This window comes from Anoplopoma fimbria, chromosome 5 (assembly GCF_027596085.1).
Source record: "Anoplopoma fimbria isolate UVic2021 breed Golden Eagle Sablefish chromosome 5, Afim_UVic_2022, whole genome shotgun sequence".
Classification (NCBI taxonomy): domain Eukaryota; kingdom Metazoa; phylum Chordata; class Actinopteri; order Perciformes; family Anoplopomatidae; genus Anoplopoma; species Anoplopoma fimbria.
This window is the reverse complement of record NC_072453.1, coordinates 16,050,332-16,071,882: the sequence shown is the minus strand read 5'-3', so window position 1 is coordinate 16,071,882 and position 21,551 is coordinate 16,050,332. Positions and strand designations below refer to the sequence as shown.

General features: G+C 39.4%; 2 protein-coding genes across 2 annotated transcripts in view; both read left to right on the top strand.

Moving 5' to 3' along the window:
- Window positions 1–7,424, top strand: part of pth3r (parathyroid hormone 3 receptor) — an 8,314-nt gene extending 890 nt beyond the window's left edge. Inside the window, exons 2-13 of the mRNA XM_054598755.1 lie at window positions 1,609–1,714; window positions 3,340–3,450; window positions 3,646–3,770; window positions 3,925–4,019; window positions 4,137–4,290; window positions 5,091–5,244; window positions 5,332–5,392; window positions 5,482–5,548; window positions 5,638–5,732; window positions 5,844–5,985; window positions 6,720–6,761; window positions 6,862–7,424. Of these exons, the coding sequence (XP_054454730.1) occupies window positions 1,609–1,714; window positions 3,340–3,450; window positions 3,646–3,770; window positions 3,925–4,019; window positions 4,137–4,290; window positions 5,091–5,244; window positions 5,332–5,392; window positions 5,482–5,548; window positions 5,638–5,732; window positions 5,844–5,985; window positions 6,720–6,761; window positions 6,862–7,344 (1,635 nt within the window). The 3' untranslated portion in view covers window positions 7,345–7,424. The remainder of the gene's footprint in view (window positions 1–1,608; window positions 1,715–3,339; window positions 3,451–3,645; window positions 3,771–3,924; window positions 4,020–4,136; window positions 4,291–5,090; window positions 5,245–5,331; window positions 5,393–5,481; window positions 5,549–5,637; window positions 5,733–5,843; window positions 5,986–6,719; window positions 6,762–6,861) is intronic.
- A 4,006-nt stretch (window positions 7,425–11,430) lies between these two features.
- Window positions 11,431–18,930, top strand: rundc3ab (RUN domain containing 3Ab). The gene is made up of 11 exons (XM_054599519.1): window positions 11,431–11,495; window positions 15,749–15,864; window positions 16,374–16,501; window positions 16,691–16,776; window positions 16,862–16,951; window positions 17,059–17,139; window positions 17,258–17,423; window positions 17,685–17,842; window positions 17,994–18,113; window positions 18,570–18,670; window positions 18,788–18,930. Exons 1-11 carry the CDS (start codon window positions 11,431–11,433, stop codon window positions 18,928–18,930), a joined length of 1,254 nt encoding a protein of 417 aa, XP_054455494.1.
- The last annotated feature ends 2,621 nt before the right edge of the window (window positions 18,931–21,551 follow it).

The following is a 21,551-nucleotide window of genomic DNA, read 5'->3' as shown; positions in this document are numbered from 1 at the left end:
CATCACAAATCACATGTGGTCTTCTTTCTTTACCTCACAAACCAGACAACCACAAATCAGCTCTGACCCCTTTAACCTTTAACCCACTGAAGCATGAACCTCCTGCAGCTCACCGTCTCTTCATCTTCCTCGGGTCGATCCTGAGTGTCGACCTCAGGCAGATGTAAAGCCTCCTGCTCAGTCATCCCGAAAATCACTTTACATGAAGCAAATTCAATTATCACACAAAGGCAAGGAGATGTCTTAGCCTGATTGTTTTGTTGAACATTCCCTGTCCGTCAGCAGAAAACCCTCCTGTGCAAAGAAAAGTGAACGAATTCTCAGTATTGACCTGCATTTATTGAATTTTTAGGATGTTTTTGTTGGGGCAGAGACTTTACCTGACATAAAACTTGAATATCTAATTGTGGTCATGAATAATCGACATGTGTTTGAATAGGATTGCCAACACAGCCAGAGTGTGTCCTCAGTTCACTAAATGGTTTGAGCTGCTGAATATGTCGGTATTGACTTTGGCATTCCCCTCCCAAAACAAATCACTGTCGGGAATGATAACTGTTCAGCATTCTGAGGGCTACAATACTGGAAACACTGCTCTCCCATTGGTGGTTTATTTTAATGGCTTATGCCAAGAATGTTAGTTATCAAATATCCATCGTCATAAATGGTTCCAGTTGGGTTTTAGTCTGTTAAACAAGAGTGAGAAGTTTTCTTTATCCTGACATGAAGACGGTGGAGAGAAGCAATGGTGGAATAGTACTCAGATCCTTGCGTAATAGTACCAATACATAGGCTACAACAATGTAAAAATACAACTAAAACTCCCATATATAAAATCCTACTGAAGTAAGTGCAGACGTTTTCTCCCAGGTTCTCGGGGATAAATTATGATATATTATGAGAATGTTTATACCAATGGAACTTTTTTTCACTACCCCTTCACCAACTTTTGCTCAGTTTTTTGTTCCTCTCTCTTTCTGCCTAATCGCCTCTCTCACTGTCCTCTTCTGCTGGTCAAACAATTCTCGTGCGAGTTGCTAGTTTTGCTGCTCTGTTGTGAAATGTACCCGGGAACACAAAGCTGCCTGTGTAGACCAGCTCTCACCAGCACCGTCTCCCATGTGGCCGGCGGCAGCCCCGCCACGGGGGAAAAAAAGAGGGTTGGCGAGGGATCATGACATACCGCACCCTCACACAAGTATTTCACAACACCTGGAGGCAGCACATCAGATCCTTGGGAGGGTTTGTGGTCGAAAGATTGCCAAAGCTAGAGAGAGACTTCAGAGAGAATTTTAAAAGGAAACTCTTATTGTCTTTTGGTGCTTTAAAAGATAAATGCATTAAAAATGGTATTGCTGCTCAAATGAGCTGAAGTTGCTCTTCAGGCTAGGACAAATATTGAACAACCCAATCAAAGCATAGATGTATTTACCATCCTGCTAGTTTAGGGGTTTTAGCCTATTTCAAGTAGCAGTTTTGGAAATTGGCTGTGTATTTCAAGCCATATGCAGTACGAGACGTTGCTGGTAATACACATATAATGCTATCCTCATCTCTCACATTCTTGTCTTAACAATTTGTCATCTTTCTCTCAACCACCCTCTACAGATAGACTCTGATGATGTCATCACAAGAGATGAGCAGATCTACGTTCTGATTGGTGCTCACGCCAAGTGTGAGAGGAGCATCCAGGCACATATGTCCCTGGTTAGAGGTTTGTGTGCAGCTCTTGGTCATGTTATTCATTAAAAGTAGGGACTGTCCCAGTGCTCAGTTTTGCTGAGTTATCCTCTCATGTCCTGATCATGTTTTAAATAATTGTTTCTTCAAGGAAAATGTTTGCTAACCATCCAAAGTGTACAATAAAACGTTATAAAAAACTGTTCTAAAATGTATATTTACACATTTTTTCACACTGAATTGGTTCCATTTTGTCAGTGTCTTTTAGTCACATTTAATACATGATCCATCTATAAAATCACATTTAAACCTTCACTTCAGGCGAAAAGTAAACTTTGGGAATATGTTGATTTTGCCACCTGGGTCAAGAGTTTTAGTCCCCTTTTAAAATCTGGCCCTATTATGGAAGTAAGGTCCTTTAGCGAGCACATCCACTCTTAATATAAAAAAAACATGAGGTCAGGAAGTGCATGTCCAAATACATAATCAGAAACCATATTCATTACATCAATTCTTTTTTGGGATCAGATATAACACCCATCCAATATCCTGCTGAACAGTATTTCTGCGATTACAAGGTTGAATTTAGGTGCAGACAATAGTGGGGCATTTTTCATTTACATGATGACGCAGAAGCTGATAATATATTGCTTCACTGATCTATTTGGAGAGGAATTATATAAGATGTAGCCTCAGTCTGAAGACTGGCGAGGTATAAGAGAGGCACAATGAAATGCAGATCCACAATGTCCACTGTCCACAGATATCACACGAAATACTCTAATATAACAATGTATAAAAATACAAGGTTATATATGTTATAGGAAACCAATAAACCTGTGATACAGGTTCTGTTTTCAAACAGATAATAACTGCCTTACTAGTCTTAATGTTGGCTTCAGAGGTGGAAACCATATAGTGGTATATTTACTCACTGTAAGTACAACTTTGAGGTACTTTAGTGGAGTATTTCCATGTTATGCTACTTTACACTTTAAGTCCACTACATGTCAGAGGGAAACATTGTATTTTTTACTGCACTACATTTACCTGGCAGCTTCGAGTTACATTTCAGATTATAGTTTTCAATGAATTCATCTATGAGTTTATGAGACATTATGCATTATTACAGACATCAAACTGTATTCAAAGTGGTTAAATTTAGCTGCACTTTGACCAGTTATAACATTGAAAATATGCTTATTTAATAATGTGTCAGTAAAATCCAACCTCCTATATTTTATGATAATATGACCAACGGAAAAGGGGTCATTATGCAATATGAGTACTGTGACTGTTGATACTTGTTGATGTATATTTTGCTGCATATTTTTTAGATAAGTAAACATTTGAATGCATGACTTGGACTTGCAATGGAATATTTTTACATTGTTGTATTGTAACTTAAGGAAATGATCTTAGAAAAGTCTTCTACCTCTGACCGGCTTAGCACCACAATTCACGTATGCACCTATTAGGGGAAAGTGAACAAAAATGTAATGCAATATACAGTTAAACTGATTGGCATTCCTACTTTTAACAGAGCCATGTGTGTGTCCAATGAGACAAACCCACATAAGGGCCTGTGCCATGCCTGCATAGGGCACATAAGTCTGTAAGAAAGCTCAAACTAACAGCTGTTTCCCATCATGTGTGAAGAAGGTGACTGTATCCCAGAGTGGGACGGGATCATCTGCTGGCCACGGAGCAGAGCGGGTCAGCTGGTTTCGGTTCTGTGTCCAGAGTACATCTACGACTTCAATCACAGAGGTGGGGGAGCTCAAGAGACACTTACATGCAGCAATAATACAGCAGCTTTTTCCTCATGTGGGGTCTAAGAGTATATTTTATTGAGGCTTTCTGGGAATACAAACATGGGTAAAAAAAATGTTTACCTGTATGATTTAGAAATAACACGATTGTATCACAGACTGTACTAATGTTTTGCACGTGTCCTGCACTAAGGGCGAGCCTACCGCCAGTGTGACGCCTCAGGGGTCTGGGAGCAGGTGCCAAGTATCAACCGCACTTGGGCTAACTACACCGAGTGCACCACATACTTGACCTCCAACCACAGGAGCCAAGAGGAGGTACGTACATGTGCGTGTGTCTTGTTTCAAATACACACACATATGTTCAGTTCCTGATGTTTGTTTCTCCATGCTGACCTGGTGTTTTTCTGGTGACCAAAGTCTCCTGCATTTGCACACATGCACACTCTAAGTATGTTTTTTTTTGCTCCAGAAGGTGTTTGAGAGACTCCACCTCATGTACACTGTTGGCTACTCCATTTCTCTAGCATCCCTGTTGGTGGCAGTCTCCATCCTCTGCTATTTCAAGTGAGAAACTTAAAAAAATGCAAACCATAACTCCACTTCAAAAGAATTAGCATTCATTGTCAGTTATCTCCATCTTCAGTGATATGCAACTGAAATTTATTTTCCAAAATCTTCCAGGCGTCTCCACTGCACACGTAATTACATCCACATCCACCTCTTCACATCCTTCATATGTCGAGCAGTCAGCATTTTTGTGAAAGATGTTGTGCTCCACTCCATATCTGAAGACAGAGAGGCTGAGCCTGAGTTCACGGCACAGAAGTCCCATATGGTAAACATTATGGTTTTATATTCACTGCCATGTATACTATATCATTTATTTGAATTGTTTTCATATGAAGTTTTAACATCAAAACAGTATGTTGTTAGCACAGTAATGGTGGTCCACATTAGGGTGCAATATGTTCTTGTACGTGAAATGACATTTAATGTCTATTAAGATCTAGAGATGATAAACAGTATGGTGTGTTTGAAGAAATTGTTTTATATTTTTGGAAATATGTTGAATTGCTTTCTTGCCAAGAATTAGATGAGCAAAATGATACCCCTCCTGTGACTGTACCGTAAATATAAAGCTGGATTCAACTGCCTGTTAGCTTAGCTTAGCATAAGTACTGGAAACAGAGGGAAACAGCTAGCCTGGCTCTGACCAAAAGTAACAAAGTTTACAGTTTCATTGTTATGTTGCTTAAGTGACTTTGCTCTTTAATTCATACAAAAACAAAAGTGTGGAGACAACAGGAAGCAGTTAGCCCATTTCCCAGAGTCTGTGCATGGTGGCCAGGTGCTCGTGGAAAAGATAAATTGTCACTTATACAGTATAATGTGCTGTTGAGCTTTGGCCAGGTGGGCCATTTCCCCGTTTCCAGTCTTTATGCTAAGCTAAGATAACTTCCTGCTGGTTGAGGCTTCATATTGACGTCGTAATCTTCTTCCTCATCTTCCTCTTGGCGAAAAAGCAAAAGCTAAATGTCTGACTATTCCCATAGGAAACAAAACATGAGCTAGTGCACTTTTCAGCAGTTTTTGGCCTGTTTGAATGTTTCCTTATGTGCTGCTTTGTGTCCTCAGGCTGGCTGTAAAGTCGCTGTTACTCTCTTCCTTTATTTCCTGGCAACCAATCATTACTGGATCCTGGTGGAGGGATTGTACCTACATAGCCTCATCTTCATGGCCTTCCTTTCCGACAAGAACTACCTATGGGCCCTCACCATCATCGGTTGGGGTAAGCTTTATCGGACCAGATACTCTGTTTTCACATATAGAGCTAACAATTAATTAAAAAGAAAATGTTCCTCTCCACTCATCTCAGGTGCTCCATCTGTGTTTGTGTCTGTTTGGGTCAGTGCTCGAGCATCGCTGGCAGACACACAGTGAGTCATGTGATGCATTTATTTGTCTAATATCAACATGACACGTGTATGACAAATTCTCAATTTAATTCTTCTGTCTTTTCTTTCAGATGTTGGGACATCAGCGCAGGAAACCTGAAGTGGATATATCAAGTTCCCATTCTGGCAGCCATTGTTGTAAGAAAAAAAATAACATGTTAATACTATGAAAGGATATTCAACACTTGGGTTGAATATATCCTTACTGTACACCACTGCCCCTGCAGGTGAATTTCCTCCTCTTCGTCAACATAATACGTGTACTGGCCTCTAAACTGTGGGAAACAAACACTGGTAAATTGGACCCTCGGAAGCAATATCGGTAATATTTTCTTTTCTCTTAGTGTAAAATTTTCCCTGAGAATCTTTCAAATGATGCTACCATCCTTCCACAAGACAGTTTAACATTCATTTGTATGCCCTTAACCTGCAGGAAGCTGCTCAAGTCCACATTAGTCCTCATGCCCTTGTTTGGAGTTCACTACATGGTGTTCATGGCTCTTCCCTACACGGAGGTCACTGGGCTGCTGTGGCAGGTGCAAATGCATTATGAGATGTTCTTCAATTCATCCCAGGTCAGAAAACACATTTATAAACTCTGCAAGCAATAATGTGATGCAAGGGTTAACTTAAACTACCATTACTAACTTCTCTGATAAAGTTAAAAGAGAAAAAAAGCACAATTCCGAAATGTCTTTTCAGGGTTGAACACAAAGGCAAATTTGTAGCAAAATGTTCTACATTTGAATGGGTTTTCTCTTTGAGCTAAATTCCCTGAATTGATCATAACATATGTCAAAAAATAAGTGCAATCAGGATCTTTTATACACTTAAAGCAATGGTTCAACATTTTGGGAAATACACTTATTTGCTTTCTTGACAAGAGTTAGATGAGAAGATTGATATAACTGTCATTCCTTTGTTAAATATGAAGCTACAGCCAGCAGCTGCTTAGTTTAGCATACAGTCTGTGCCACAGTGTGTCATTTTAACATGTATTATCTTCTACAGATGAAATTAATGAAATATGATAAATAATTTGGTGAGCTTTAGGGTTTTCATTACCTTTTCAGTAAAGAGCCAGGCTATGCTAAGCTAAGCTAACTTAGACTGACTGTTTGCTGGCTGTAGCTTTACATTTAGTGTAGAGACATGAGAGTGATGTTGATCTTCTCATCAAGATCTCACCAAGAAAGCAAATGAACTTATTGTGGAAAATGGGAAAAGTAGCTACTTTTTCAGTATCTAAATGCAATACAAAATTGTGGTGAACTTCTTTTTTAACAAAGTCTCAATTTCATCTTTCCAGGGCTTTTTCGTGGCATTTATCTACTGTTTCTGCAATGGAGAGGTACTGAAGCCATCACTTAGTTTTAAAGTTTGATCTCCGACTTGCTGATAGAAAAAAGACAAGCATAACTTTCTGTTTCTCTCCCTTTTCTTGTTCTCAGGTTCAGGCAGAGGTAAAGAAGGCGTGGTTGAGACGCAGCCTCGCGCTGGACATCAAACAGAAAGCCAGGATGACCAGCAGCGGAGGCAGCTGTTACTACGGCGGCATGATGTCACACACCACCACCCACAGCGTCAGCTTGTCTGCTACCAATCCCAGAGCTCTTTCCTTCACTGGAGCCGTCGTAGGCTCTGGTGGCGCTGCCGTTGGAGGGTCAGGGGTCAGGCCGCCACGCCACGGCTCTCTCCACCCGCAAATCAGCCTGCCTGGTTACGTGCTTGGTGATTCTGAGGCCTCTGGCCCCAAACAGGAGCTGGGTGTAAGGAAGCCAGGGATGACAGAGTCTGGTGTTTTTGCCAGGCATGCCAGAACCAGCAAGGGAAATAATGATACCAAAAGTCATAGAGCATCTTCAGCCCAAACCACTGGAGCAGAAGATCGAGACAGCTGCTTATCTCTGAAAGAGCTGGAGACCGTCTTATAAATAGACAGAAGAGCTACTGGACTCAAGGCAGATGATGACAGGGATGAATTGTTCTGACTTCACCTGAGACTGGTCATCTTTACAAGCCTTTATTTTGATTTCAATCAGAAGAGACTTCACGTGCACAACCGGATGAGAACTGTGAATAGTTTTTAGCAATTCGACTTCATCATAACGTCATATTTTTAAGAGAGGGTAATGAAGCCATAAATAGAATAGGAAAACCCATAAGGAGTCTGGACAGTCTGGTGTTGGTGATCTGGATGTAATGAGGAGTGTTTACTACAGATAGGAGAACAGATTTAAGTTTGACAGAGGCAATATGAATAGCTGATGGAGATCATGGCAATATCTGATTGTATTAACTAAAAGAGTGAAGACCCATAATCAGCTGATGAAGAAGAAGAGGTGAAAGAGAGAGAAAGCTGTAAATAAATGAAGCATAAAGTTAGTATTCCAACTCTGAACTTAAGCTGAGCTTCATCTACAAGACTGAGGAACTGCTAAACTAGACATGTCAATGATATTCTTGTGTTGAGTTTGTTTTGTCAACTTCTTTTAAGGTCAAGAAAGAACTCTCAGTCTTAACTGATGAATTTCTTGTGGACTTATTTAATTTATGTCAGTGTACATGATGTGAACATTTTATTTATGTGATTTCATTATTGTGTAAGTCTTGTGAACAGATAGACTGAAGATAGATAATCTGTGAAGATGTGATGCTGCAGATAACTAGAATTTAGAAAAGTCAAAGGACAGACCTGGTGGTTTAAACGGGGAGACTTTTTTGCGATGTGTCTCTTCATACACATCGTCAATTGTGTCCAGACAGCATGTCTAGACAGGTAAGGTCGTTCATAGTATAGTGTGTTGTGGTCCATGTTTTCTGACAGGACCCTGAAGCCTGATGCACAACTCTTTCCCCCCTCGTAGTCCAAACCCCAACTCCTTCCTCTCAGAATAACCCCCTGCCCCGAACGCCCTCACAACACCATCCAGAATTTCACACTCTCCCCTCAGGCCTCGACTCGGAGCGGGAGGCACCTGAGCCGTTTGTAGACCTCGAGTCTGAGTGACAAACCTGCAGCACAAGCCACCAGTATTCACAAGGTAAACAGACACGTCAATATTTCAGGACTGTTTAGGTGTACGCAAATAGAGACACATGTACAGTGAAGTAAAAATGAATAAATGTTTTAGGAGTAGGCCTTGAGAGTTTGAAAAAAGTGAATTAAATTAAACTGAACTAAACTGAATGGAATTGATTTACTACTTTTTAGCTCTATGTCAGAAAAGCTGTGTAATTTCAGGACAAAACTTAAATCAAAGCACACATTTAAGACATACTGGTAATACTGGAGCACATAGTGAAGTAAAAAAAAAAGTTGATTTGTATGAAAACTGCTTCAAAACAAAATAACACTCACCTTTCAAGCTGTTATCAAATAATTTTATATTATAGCAACAAATATAACAAAGGAAATGATAACAGACAAAGGCTAAATTAAGAATGTAGTCGTTCATCATCGAGCAAACAATGGTCTTGACCTGCCAGAGACATCAGATTCATCAATTTAATTTCCTTTTGCGGACAATCTCCATGAATGGCTTGAGCATAAACATAAAGGCTTTCTTTCTCGTCTCTGTCCGCACAATTTAAGACCGACACTGAGTACAACAGATTTGTCATCAATGTTACTGGAGGCCAACAACCAAGAGAAAGAAGTTCAGTACGGTTTAATATGACAGTTCACAACATACATATTTTAATTTCATAATCCAAGTGAAGTTCAAAAAGTATTTGCTCTTTGCCTCTGCTGCTTAATTTTGAACGAATCTTTTGTATTTCTTTCTGAATCCATCTATATCAACATATGACATTAGAGTGCCCCTTTACGTTATTTGGGAAGATTGATACAGCTCTGCCCCCTGTTGCAAATATTAACAAATTGCAAGTTAAAATGTTTCTGTGTCTATGTGCATTGTTTTTGACATTCAGACAATTGAGATCCTTTAAACACACAGGGAGAAGACGGTGGAAAGAACACATGACCCTTTCAGACCCATAACACATATAGTCAATGCAAAACATTGAAATAATGCACAAACATTTAAGAACAGAGTTCGACTTGTTTATTATTGTTTTTCAGAGCGTTTGAAGTACATAAATTGCATTAGGGAACATAATGCTCCAAGCATGGACTTATAAGACACCTACCGTTGCAGGGGTGTAACATTGGTCACACAAAAACAGAGCTTCCTTTATATAACAGTACATTAAAAAAATAGCTTTTTTTCCAGTCCAAAGTTTAGCAAATAAAGTCTGACAAAAAAAGTGCCTTTATAATAGTCACCCAACCAATAAAACTCATCAGAAATGATGTTATTAAAAACTTGAACCCCTTAAATCATCATATATTTAACAATAAACCTATATCACATTTTAAATCCATTCAGGAAAAACCAAACCAAAAAATGTACATCTCTTTACTCCTTAATCTCAATTTGGATTACAAATTATAGTTAAACATTTCACAGCTCTGGTGTCAAAACACAATATGAAGCATTCAAACATACGAAGCACCAGAAGCATATAAGCATAAGTGATTGCTCCTGCGACAGGACAAAAAGCCCAACCCCCACCCAGCAACGTGTGGCGTCAACCAGCTGCCCGTTCATTAGAGAGGAAAGGTTCGGGACCAGTGTCACCATTTGATGCCACTTAAATCCTTTCAGTTGGCTCCAGATACACAATAGCCTCATCCGATAGCAGGAGAAGGTAAAAGAAGGGAGGGAGGAGAGTGAAGGGGAGGCTGAGGGGAAATTACAGAAGGAGGAAATGATCCAGAATGATGACTGTGGTGCTGCTGCTGGAGGTGATGATATCACTGCCATTGTACTGTAAAAACATTTACAGAATCTGTTGTTGAACAAGAAATTCTACCTTCAGTTTCAATATATAATCTTACAAGTGCAAAATGGTCTTAGATGGTGAATACCACTGATGATATAGGTGCATTGTCCCTTAAAGTATCAATTTAAATATATTGAAAAATAAGAAATAGTTCAGGATATGGAGTAGTATCAGCACTTTATTTTGGAAACCATCTAGTGCCACACAGTCTGACAGTATTAAGTATTACATAGTTCAAACTCTTTATTGAAGCTATATGATGTTTAACAAGACTGAACAATTTCATTTAACTGAAATATTTAGCCTGCCATATTTGAAATCTTTGTTCATTTTATATTGACCTTAAAGTATTAGGTTATATTGGTTAGAATAATGATGATGTTTCTTAATACTTGATAAATTCCACAAAGCATAGTAAATATTTAGCACTTGGTTATTAGACTAAATATGGTCCAGGTCAATGTATTGTGCATGTATCTATCTATCCTACTGCAAATATATTTTATTTGCATAATATTGAAGTCCTTCATGCACAATGAAAATATCAACTAAATTACCCTAATAAATGTACATGTGTGATTCGTCATGTTCCTCTTAAAACTCACCTGTTCCTCTCTGCCTTCCCCTAAGGTCTTGGTAATTTAGATTGCTTGTGTTTGGGTGGTTGTTCAGTTTTAATAGATATTCTTAGATTTCATTATGATTTAAATTCTTATTTTATTTTTTGTTTGTTTTTAGCGTTTTTATTATTATATTTGATTATTGTGATTCTTCTACCCTGTGCAGCACCTTTGATATTTCTTTGTATTTTAAAGTGTGCTATATAAATAAAATCCACTATTATTATTATTATTATTATTATTATTATATTCAGTCATGATGAGAGCTGACCCAGTGACGTCACGATGAAGTCAGAAAAGTAGGAGGGGAAAGAGAGAGAGAGAATGATAGAGAGAGAGAATGATAGAGAGAGAGAATGATAGAGAGAGAGAGATAGATGTAATCCAGTCCTCTGTGTATAAGAGTAATAATAATAAAAAAAAACAATGCATCTGATGTCTCAAGCTGGTCAGCATCCTCTCTGGAGGAGTCCATGAGGAGGGCCGGTGGCCGACAGGGAGCGGTCCTCTGATTCCAGGGCTGCCTCCTCCTCCTCGTCTGTGCAGGCAGAGATGGCCATGGGAGCGTCGGGTCGCAACGTGGTGGTGGAGAGAAAAAACCTCATCACCGTCTGCAGGTCGGTTTATTCACATTGTTTAAGTGCATGTGCTCTGGTGTGAGTGGAGGCTGTGGTTCATGGTATTAATCATCAGTAGAAAGTGTGCATGTGTCATATTTTGCCTTTGGCTCTGATGGTGTTTGTATTCCTATCATAGATAATACATGTATACACTTAAAGCAATGGTTCAACATTTTTGGGGAATACACTTATTTGCTTTCTTGACAAGAGTTAGATGAGAAGATTGATATAACTGTCATTCCTTTGTTAAATATGAAGCTACAGCCAGCAGCTGCTTAGTTTAGCTTACAGTCTGTGCCACAGTGTGTCATTTTAACATGTATTATCTTCTACAGATGAAATTAATGAAATATGATAAATAATTTGGTGAGCTTTAGGGTTTTCATTACCTTTTCAAATAAAGACATATTTTTGACATGCACGCTTACGTCATCCTCATAATAAGTCATTTTAATGAACTCTGTACCATCAGTGGGCCTGTGCGGACAAGGAGCCTGTATGTGCATCACGACCTTTCATTAAAAAACCCCAAAAACATTTGATTTTAATATATACAATCAGACAATCCACAAACAGGACTCTCTGTGTGAGTTTAGCAGTGTCATCCTTGTCAGCACGGTTTATTTCCCCTCCGTCCTGATGGCGTGGTTGCTATGACGACAACCTTCCTGGGGCAAGGACTAGCTGGTACCCCAGGGACTCAGGGCGGGGAGGCAAGATGTTGGGCTGTACATTAAGTCCTGATTGGACTTTTTAGGGTATTTGGATGAAGGTTTGCACTTATATGCCCTTTGCCAGAACTTGAACACATAGAGACATTAACATACTTCATTCATGTTAACCACGCAGTGTATACAAAGACACAAACCATAATTACTGTGATTACATGCATTTATTCTCCAACTTACTGAGGAGACCTTGAGGAAGATACAACTTCTGTCAGATCCAGAGATGCTGTCTGTAGTTGAGTCGAATTTCAAATGTAAACAGCTGCAGTTAAAGTAGTTTGCATCACATTTAAAGCTGCTATAATTCATGATTTATAATAACAATAGATCAAATAATGCGTAATGTGAAGGGGGCCACTTGTAGTGATGAACCCACGGAGACTTTTTAATTCACCACAGCTCTATACGGATCATTTTGGCAGCTTCCAGCTCATTGTTTTGATTTTCAGGCCCTCATCTTTAGAATACTGTGTTTTGGTTCATTCTCACAGTTGTGGCTCATGGTGTCGTAGGTGCAGGCGGAAATATTCTGATAAATGGCTTGAAAATGACTCAGCAAAAAGCCAAAGAGACAGATATTTTCCTCAGTAGACCAAAATCAGAACTAAAAGAGGAGCAAATTGGACTGCCTTTCATTGCAAGTTTAAATAAACATAAATAAAGGATTATCTTAAATCATGTCTCATACACTTTGTGGTAATTAGCTTTGCAGATTTATTAGTTGGTTATTTATGATCAGACATTTAGCCTGCACTGTAGTGATGGACTAAATAAGTTTTAGGCTTTAGGCAAAACCAAGGTGCCGCTGAACTTGGCAGTAAAATATAAAGACAATATAAGCAGGATCTAATTTAGATTAAATAACGTCTTTTCATGTAAAGATAATCAATGTAAGGCACCTTAAAAATGTTTTTGCCATAATGATACAATCCTTAATTCAACAGCGCAGTAAATGTCTAAACCCTGGCTTCATGTTCATGCTCAGTCTCTGAATATGCTGCTCGTTCTGCCAAGATTCAAGTCATTGATGACTTCCAAAGTCAAGTTGGAAGTTCAGGCATCAAAAAACTCATATCTGTTTCATGTGTCTGTTTTAAGGCCAAGTCATGTGACTGGAGTCCACAGACTGGACATGTGGACTCCAGTCACATGTCCATTCATACATTATGTACTTGTATACTGTCAAAACACACACATTCAGATATCTGGTGCAGGTGAACAAGACAGTACCTCTGCGGAGCCACTGACAAGCTTATCTGGGTAAAGTCATGTCCCTGCCGCCTGTAATACAGTGAAAACATGGGGGATTGTGAGGATAGTCATCCAATTATTGTCCAGTATCTGGCCACAGTCAGAGCAGCTCAATGAGACATTGTTGCCTCTGGAACAATGGGGAATGAAATCACTCCTCTCAGTGTGCAATGGCATTGTCTAACGGACACACACGCAAAACACGCAAACTCACAGTGTGTGTGTACTATAAAATGCTTAAATGTGTTTTACTAAGAAGTCAGCAAAACATGACCACTATCTATATCAGAAGTAGTGTCTCTCAATCTACTGCAGAGATCATGGCGACCAGGGCCGTGGTCCATAATGCCCCTGTCACCCCACAGCAAAGGTGTGGACTCAAGTCACATGACTTGAACTCAAGTGCACTGTACTTTAGACTCGACTTGACAAAATCAAAAAAGATTTGCGACTTAATTTGGACTTTAACACCAATGACTGCTGACTGCTGGACTTGAGCCTTTTGACTCTTTGAAAGTATGTTGTTTAAAAAGTGTGCCACGAATCAATTCATTTCCTTTCATTTCCTGATTCAACACATGTTTAACGCTATTAGTTTCCAGTCTGTTGAAACTTAATTCACAGGATCTTTTTTTTTTTTAACAAGTTTAGTCGTACTTGTTTTAAGAAACTTGTTTTAACAAGTAAAATCAAATTACAAAAGGCATTAATGCTTTTTGGGAATTTAATATATTATTACTATCTTGTTAAAATGACATTAAAAGTGGTGAAAACAGCATTATGAAGTAGGATTCAAAACTCAAAGTTTAGGACTCGGAACTTGACTAGGTACGTGACTTGGGAGTTGAGTGAAATGACTTCAGATTTACTTGTGACTTGCAAAACAATGGGTTGGTCCCCCATCTGCCCCACAGCATATCTCCTCACTGGACAAATAGCATTTGGCAGGTGTTTTTGCAGCAAATGGACCTGCTGAATTATTTAGTCTCCAGGAAAATATTAAGTGGAGTGGTCATTTCAGCAGAAGGATAATGTTGCCTTAAATAAACACAATGGGTGTTTATATGTTATGGCAGGAGGTCAGTCCTTTAAATATGCAGGTACTTTGTGACACTAGAATCAATTATTTATTTTTAAAATATCTAGCTATGCTAGCCGTACAGGGATGGCAATGTTGGTCTCTCGGCCCACCACTTTAGTCCACAATGAAATATTTCAATAATTAAAGATCACCATGAATTTGTAACAGACATGCATGGTGACCAAATTGTGCATTTATTTGTCCAGTTTGTGATCAAATACCTGCTAAATGAAATTACATTCCCAACAGCCTCAGCTGTTAGCACTCTAACACACTAATTTAAGGTGGTGGACATCCTTTATGGAATATAATATTCATAACTATGTTTTCATTAGTGTATGATCACCTAAACTAAGAACCATTGTGCTTTTGTTAGCTTAGATTCAGCCTTTCATAACTACATAGGGAGTCCACCGTGTAGCATCGCCATGTTTCTACAGTAGCCCAGAATAGACAAACCAAACACTTGCTCTAGAGAGAGCAACATTTCCTTCATTTTTATTTTTATTTTACAGAACTATTCCAAATAGTTTTCTCCTGACAGTTGTTATACTTAAAACTGTTTATCCTGGTATGTTCGGCTGAATGTGTTTACCCAATTTCCTGATTTTCTCAAAGTGTAAACAATAGGCTACAGCGAAGTGCATCATAAGAGCAGGCATTATTACTGTGATAATAATAATATAATAATAACAACTGTGAAGGTATTACATCAGACTAGAGTCATAGGTTCAAGCTTTCCAGTTCCAAGTAAACTGAGTTATTGGAGCTTCCTGAAAGCTTCTCATGAACAGCTTCCTCGCAGTAAATGGTTGAGTCAGCCGGATATGGATAATACAGTTTGACTGTGGGCAGAAATCCATATCAACAAACAAACATGTGGGATAAACATACAGTGTGTGTTTAACATAGGTTCTGATTTAGATGCTTTTGATGTTATCCATTTCACAGGTTTTTATTATCATTTCACTTTGTTTCACTTTATTCATTATTCCTTACATGGACTTATGTGATTTATTTTTTTCAAGTAGAAAAAGATAAATTATAGTTTGATCAACGAGGTGTTCCTCCTACAGTAAACTGAAACAAGGAAAGCAGTAATCCACTAATCTGTTCACTGACTCATCTATTCCCATGATGACTATATCACTGGAAACCATGCTCTCTGTTTAAAACTTCTCTTTTTCTAGGTTTTCGGTGAAGACGCTTTTAGAGAAATACACAGCCGAGCCAATAGATGATTCTTCTGAGGAGTTCATCAATTTTGCATCCATCCTTGAACACATCCTCAGCCATCGTTTCAAAGGTATTGAGCCTACAGGGATTTTTTCTGGGAATGACTGCATGTTGAGGAAACTCAAAAGAACATCTGGCATTGAAGCAAACAATCATATTGAAATTGTTTAAATGCTGTTATAGATAATGGATTTTGTGAAGACAACAAAGCTTTCCAAACTGACTTTTTAAATATTAAAAATTCAAAAAAAGAAATGAAGTAATTTCTCATTTAACATTACCTAGAATACATTTAATTCTCTCTACATTAAAAGTTTATCTTTGCTTTTAAACAAAATATAGTAGTATATAAAAGGCTATTGCTGTACAAAATTCACACACATAAAGCAATTAACAAACAAGTCTTATTCAATGGCAACAACGTTGTTTTGATCAAACACTGTGGGCTTCCTCTCATACTCTGCTGCCAAAGACTTTACCCGTTATGAAGGAAATACCATTATATGTGTCCACAGCTAAGTTCAACATATCAATATAACATATTCGCATAACAATATTCATGTTTACACTGTCTTTTAGGCTCCGGCAGCTGGTTCGATGGTCAGAGGAGTTACTGGGACTACATCCGTCTTGCCTGCCCTAAAGTCCCCAACAGCTGCATCAGCAGCATTGAGAGCATGGAGAACATCAGCACCTCACGAGCCAAGGCGAGTTGGATAAACGCTCACAGTAATAACTGTCATAGAAAACTAACAGGATATGCAAACCTATTTAGGTCATTGAGCTTATTCAGCCACCTTCTGTGTTATAATGGTGGTAGTGAAGATTTTTATAAATATACATAATGGTAAAAATGGGTGTGTGTTAATTTCTTAACCCTTTTGCGACTCGTTCAGGGGCGAGCCTGGATAAGAGTCGCCCTGATGGAGAAGAGGCTGTCTGAATACATCGCTACTGCTCTGAGGGACAGCAGAACAACCAGGTAAGAGGCCACACACACACCTAACTATACCCCATCCCTACTAGAACCATTTTCTCATCTGCTTGTATTTGTCTCTGCGCTTTAGGAGGTTCTATGCAGAAGGAGCCATCGTGTTAAGAGAGGAAGCCACGGTCCTAACAGGGATGCTCATAGGTCTCGGAGCCATAGACTTTAGGTGAGGGGACTTGACCTTTATACTGGGACATCTTATGCATCAAACTGATTATTTAAGACAGGTATGCAGAATTTTTGACTCATGTCTGTGTGGTTCCACCGCCATAGTTTCTGTCTGAAAGGGGAGGCCTTCGATGGGAAATCTTCTGCGGTGATTGACTTCACACCGTACTTGAAGTTTACACAAAGGTATGTTCAACGACACTGCACAGAAAAAGCATTGTCTCAGCAGATTTAATCTCTGTAATTAAAATAGATTTTAATACTGAGGGCTTGAAAATAAATCATTTGACTGCACCTGTTGTAGCTATGATTACCTGAGTGATGATGACGACCGGCAGAGTGTTGAAAGCAGCACAAGTGACGACAGCGTCCCCGAACATCCCTACGTCCCCCTGGTCACCGACGAGGAGAGCTGGAGCACAAAGTGTCGCAAGATGGAGCAGAGGTTCAAGATTGTCAATGCTCAAAAGGTGTGCAGCCATATTTCTGTGCTTAAAAATATGCAGTATTGTATTGCTTGAAGAAACTGTATTAAGAAAAGTGTTAGTTAGTTAAACATGGCATGTAAACTTTGAGTGTTTTTTGTGTTGACTGCATAGGGTTGAGGAAAAGTGTGCACACAGCAAACTACGACAATTTCTATAATACACTCAGCATCTCAGATGGACATTGTCTAATATGAGTGTCCAAGGGGTGGTTTCCTTTCACTCAGTTCGGATGTGCGTTGTCAGGGTTACCTGGAGGAGCTGGTGCGCCTGCGTGAGTCCCAGCTGAAGAACACGGAAACAGAGAACAAGAGGCGAAAGGCCCGACTGGAGGAGCTACAGAGCCACAGCACACAGGAGAAGAAGGAACTAGAGGCCATAGTACTGGAGCTTCAGGAGCAGCTGTGAGTGATGTAGATAGAGGGTGGTGTCCCACCCTTAAAACCATTCAATATAATACACGCTTTCATTGTTTTAGTTGACCACAGTCAACAAAATCCACAGGCCTGGATTTGATTGCTTCTTAGTAATGTATTTTATCCTCCTGTTTGTCAGGACAAGCTTGATTCCATGTGACCCCAACCACCTGGCCAAGAACCTTTCAATCCCTTTGGTCAACCAGTGGCCGACTCTGCAGCCATACAACAGCCAAGACGAAGTCAAGCTGTTCCGCAGGTTGGTGTTAAAACAGTTCCACGCACACACATACTGCGTTATATCGTAAAAAAGATTGAAGATAATATTCTGTTATATTTACACGGATGGCGAGTAATACGGCTAATTTCTGCTTCTGTAAGGATCATATTTTTTTTCATACATTTTTGCTCAAAACATTATAATCAAAATAGTTGCGCAGACATTTTGAGTCGACTAAATAATTAATACTCATTTCCGTTCTACCAGCAACTTTAAATGTCTATAATGGTTCCAGTGGCATACAACAGGGTCCATAACAACACATTCCAACAGAAATATACTGTAAATTGGCACACTTTAATTCAACAATCAACTCTGGAAATGTATTACATGCCAAAACTTACCACAATCCTCATCACACATAAACACACAATTGTCATGGCTAATCTCTGTTGTCGTGTTAACTCCTTTATTTGTCCTTCTGTTGACCTTTAGGAGGAGTTTCCCCAGCACAGAGCTGCTGTCAGTAGAAATCAGCCTGGATTCAGACTCCCAGAGGAGTGCGGGGAAACAGAATGGAGGAGCCTGGTGCACAGGTGACATTTTGCACAATAGGTTCTCATAAGATAATAAGTGAGTAAACACACACACACACGCACATACACACACTCTTGATTTGACCCACACTTTGTATGTCTATCCCACCCCTGCAGAAAAGGACTACACCCCCTCCATGATGGGCCTCTGTGGGTCCTTGGCCTCCCTCCCGAGCTGCAAGTCTCTGGCTAGCCTCAAGTCCAGCGAGTGTCTGGTCAACATCAGCACAGAGAACAGTCCCGCCCTCTCTCCCAGCTAGGGGGCGCCAAAAATGCACTGCCAGCCACTTAACTGACACTGAGACAATTCAACATGAATACGGAAAGACTATTTTGGGAGGTGGACAAATGCTCTCTTTCGTGGCCCTTTACCTTTACCCTCTGAACCCAGCGCTGTCTTAACTTACACCTTTTAAGCATATGTTAAAAAAGAGTAGCTACCCTGTCTGGGACTGTCCAACAAAGATGCAGGAAGAGCTGCTGTACTGCCCGACGGCCTCCTGCAGTTTCACTGTCTTTAAATGTCTTGACATGATTATGTCTCCTGGAATGCAAACAACTGGTCAACATGTCATGAAGCTTGATTTCGTGCAATTACAGTCATGTCTGTACTGGTCACATTCATCAAAACTCACTATAGGGTTGTCCTGTATGTACTTGTCCATTTGTCTGTGTCTTATCAGTCTGTCGGTGTGTCTTATTCTGCCTCTTGCATAATAGTGGCAGTGCAGGGTGGATGAGCTGTTATAATCTATTTGGCAACAGAAACAATGGTTTGCCATAATATATTACACTATTAGAAGAAAGATAAAAACAGAGGCTTGTTCTGTGCTGAGTTAAAATAGCCGGAGGGATTTATGATGAAGATTATTTGGAATTAACAGAAGCAGCTTTGTGATATTCGGATAAATAATAGGCCTTGTTCAATCATACAGTTGGTTAGACACAGATATTAGGATGTGACGATAAAGACCGGTCAGGTAACAAAGGTTTGCAGAGCCACTACAATGTGAACATAAAAAAGCAGACTTAATATCTATTGCATACAAATGCAAAGTGCATTATGACTATGCAAAATGAATGTTTTCATTGTCTTTTTCCTCAAACCTGGCTTGATAGAGTAATTTTAGCAGGAGAGAAATAGTGAATGTGCAACGTGTGAGTGTTTGTCATTTTAATTATTTTCTTTCTCTCTTCTTTTTGTATTTTAATTAATTTCATGACATACTTCCTTGTATCATTTACCATCGTGTAAATTGCAATCTCGTGAATTGCTGTTGAAAGTTGGGATATATTGTATTATTTAAAACTGCAATAAAACTGCCTTTTTTTGAAACATTAAATGTTGGTATACAATGGATTTGCATGTTCGGGGTTTTTCGCTCTAGAGATGTTAATGTCAATCAGACAGTCCACCACTTTGGTCCATAAAATTACAACAACTATTGAATGTATTGCCAGGAAATTTTTCAACAGACATTCATGTTCCCCAGATTATGTATTACACTGACTTTTCCAATAGCGCTATTGACACTGTCAATTGTGCTTTCATTTAACCCTTTGTCCAAATACCTGCAAAACTAATGACATCCCTGGTCCCCAGAGGATAATCCTAATGGTTTTGGTGATTCCATGACCTTTGCCCCGCTAGCAGGTTAAAAGTGTTCACTTAACTAGGGAAATATCAACTCTACAAGATAGATTGGCATACTACTAGGTACAGATATTCATGGTTTCAAGACAATGTCTCTTACTGATTTAAATAATCCAATGACTTTTCCTATAGCACCACTTGAAATATTCATTTTGTCCAGGACCACCATAACTAATAAGAATTCCATGACCCTAAGCTGCACTTTGTGTTTAGTGTTAATAAGTAAATGTTAGCATGCTAACCCGCTTAACTAAGATGGAAAACACAGTGAAGTCTAAACCTGCAAAACATCTAAATACATGTTAGCATTGTCCTTAGCATGTAGCTGGAGACTTTAAGTCTTGTTTGTTAATGAATTGCAGACACATTTACAGTCAACAGCATCATTTCTTGCAAGTCATGTTTGTTGACATTTGGTCTCTCAGAAACGGCAGAGTTAATTCATTACAAACCTGATCAGACATGAAAACGATTGGGAAGCAAAATAGAATTGGTTCTAAATGAACTTACTGTATGTCCAAGAAACCGGACACACGCTCTCTCGCCCTGTGCAGAGGTCACTTTTTGTTTTCATGCTGCCCCTTTGAACCTAACTTTGTGATGCCCGACATTGTTTCTCTTCAAATGGGTCTGAAATATCTTATGTGAGGTCATAGGTTAGGATCATTCATTCATTAACACAGACAAATACACAGAGCTAAACAAACAACAGCTGAAGGTCCTTTGGTAAACGCTGGAAAAGCATTATGTAGGAGACACATTCCTGATCAACATACTGTCCAATTAACTGCCGGGCTGTAAAATAAATGAATACCGGAAGGTTGGTTTTAGTTATCTGGCTTTGTCTTTAGCTGTTTTGTGAAAGTGACATCAATTGTTGGGTGCAGTTGCACTAGATAGATGAGCTGGCTGCTGGACATATGGTTCAGCACTTCACCCCTCTGTGATAAAGCACATTCACTCCCATTATGGTGTGCCAGACGTATGAGTGTGTTATCTAAGTGTGGGCCGAGGTCTCGTGTGAGTAAGTGCACATTTTGGGCCAAATTGATGTGGGTGAGGGGGGAATGGGAGCCTTTGCACTGGTCTAGGATCTGCCCCTAAAAGTTCATGCCATGTTATCTCTAGCCCCTTCTCTTGTCTGACCATTGGCACTCCCTTTTACAAAGTGTCTGGATATTTATCTCCAAAAACACAGACCCATGCACACACACCACCCAAAACCAC

Coding starts and splice junctions, on each gene's coding strand:
- rundc3ab (XM_054599519.1), top strand. CDS start 11,431: ATGGCCATGGGAGCGTCGGGTCGCAACGTGGTGGTGGAGAGAAAAAAC. Junction 16,502..16,690: donor TCAGCACCTCACGAGCCAAG/GCGAGTTGGATA, acceptor CGACTCGTTCAG/GGGCGAGCCTGGATAAGAGT. Junction 16,777..16,861: donor AGGGACAGCAGAACAACCAG/GTAAGAGGCCAC, acceptor TCTGCGCTTTAG/GAGGTTCTATGCAGAAGGAG.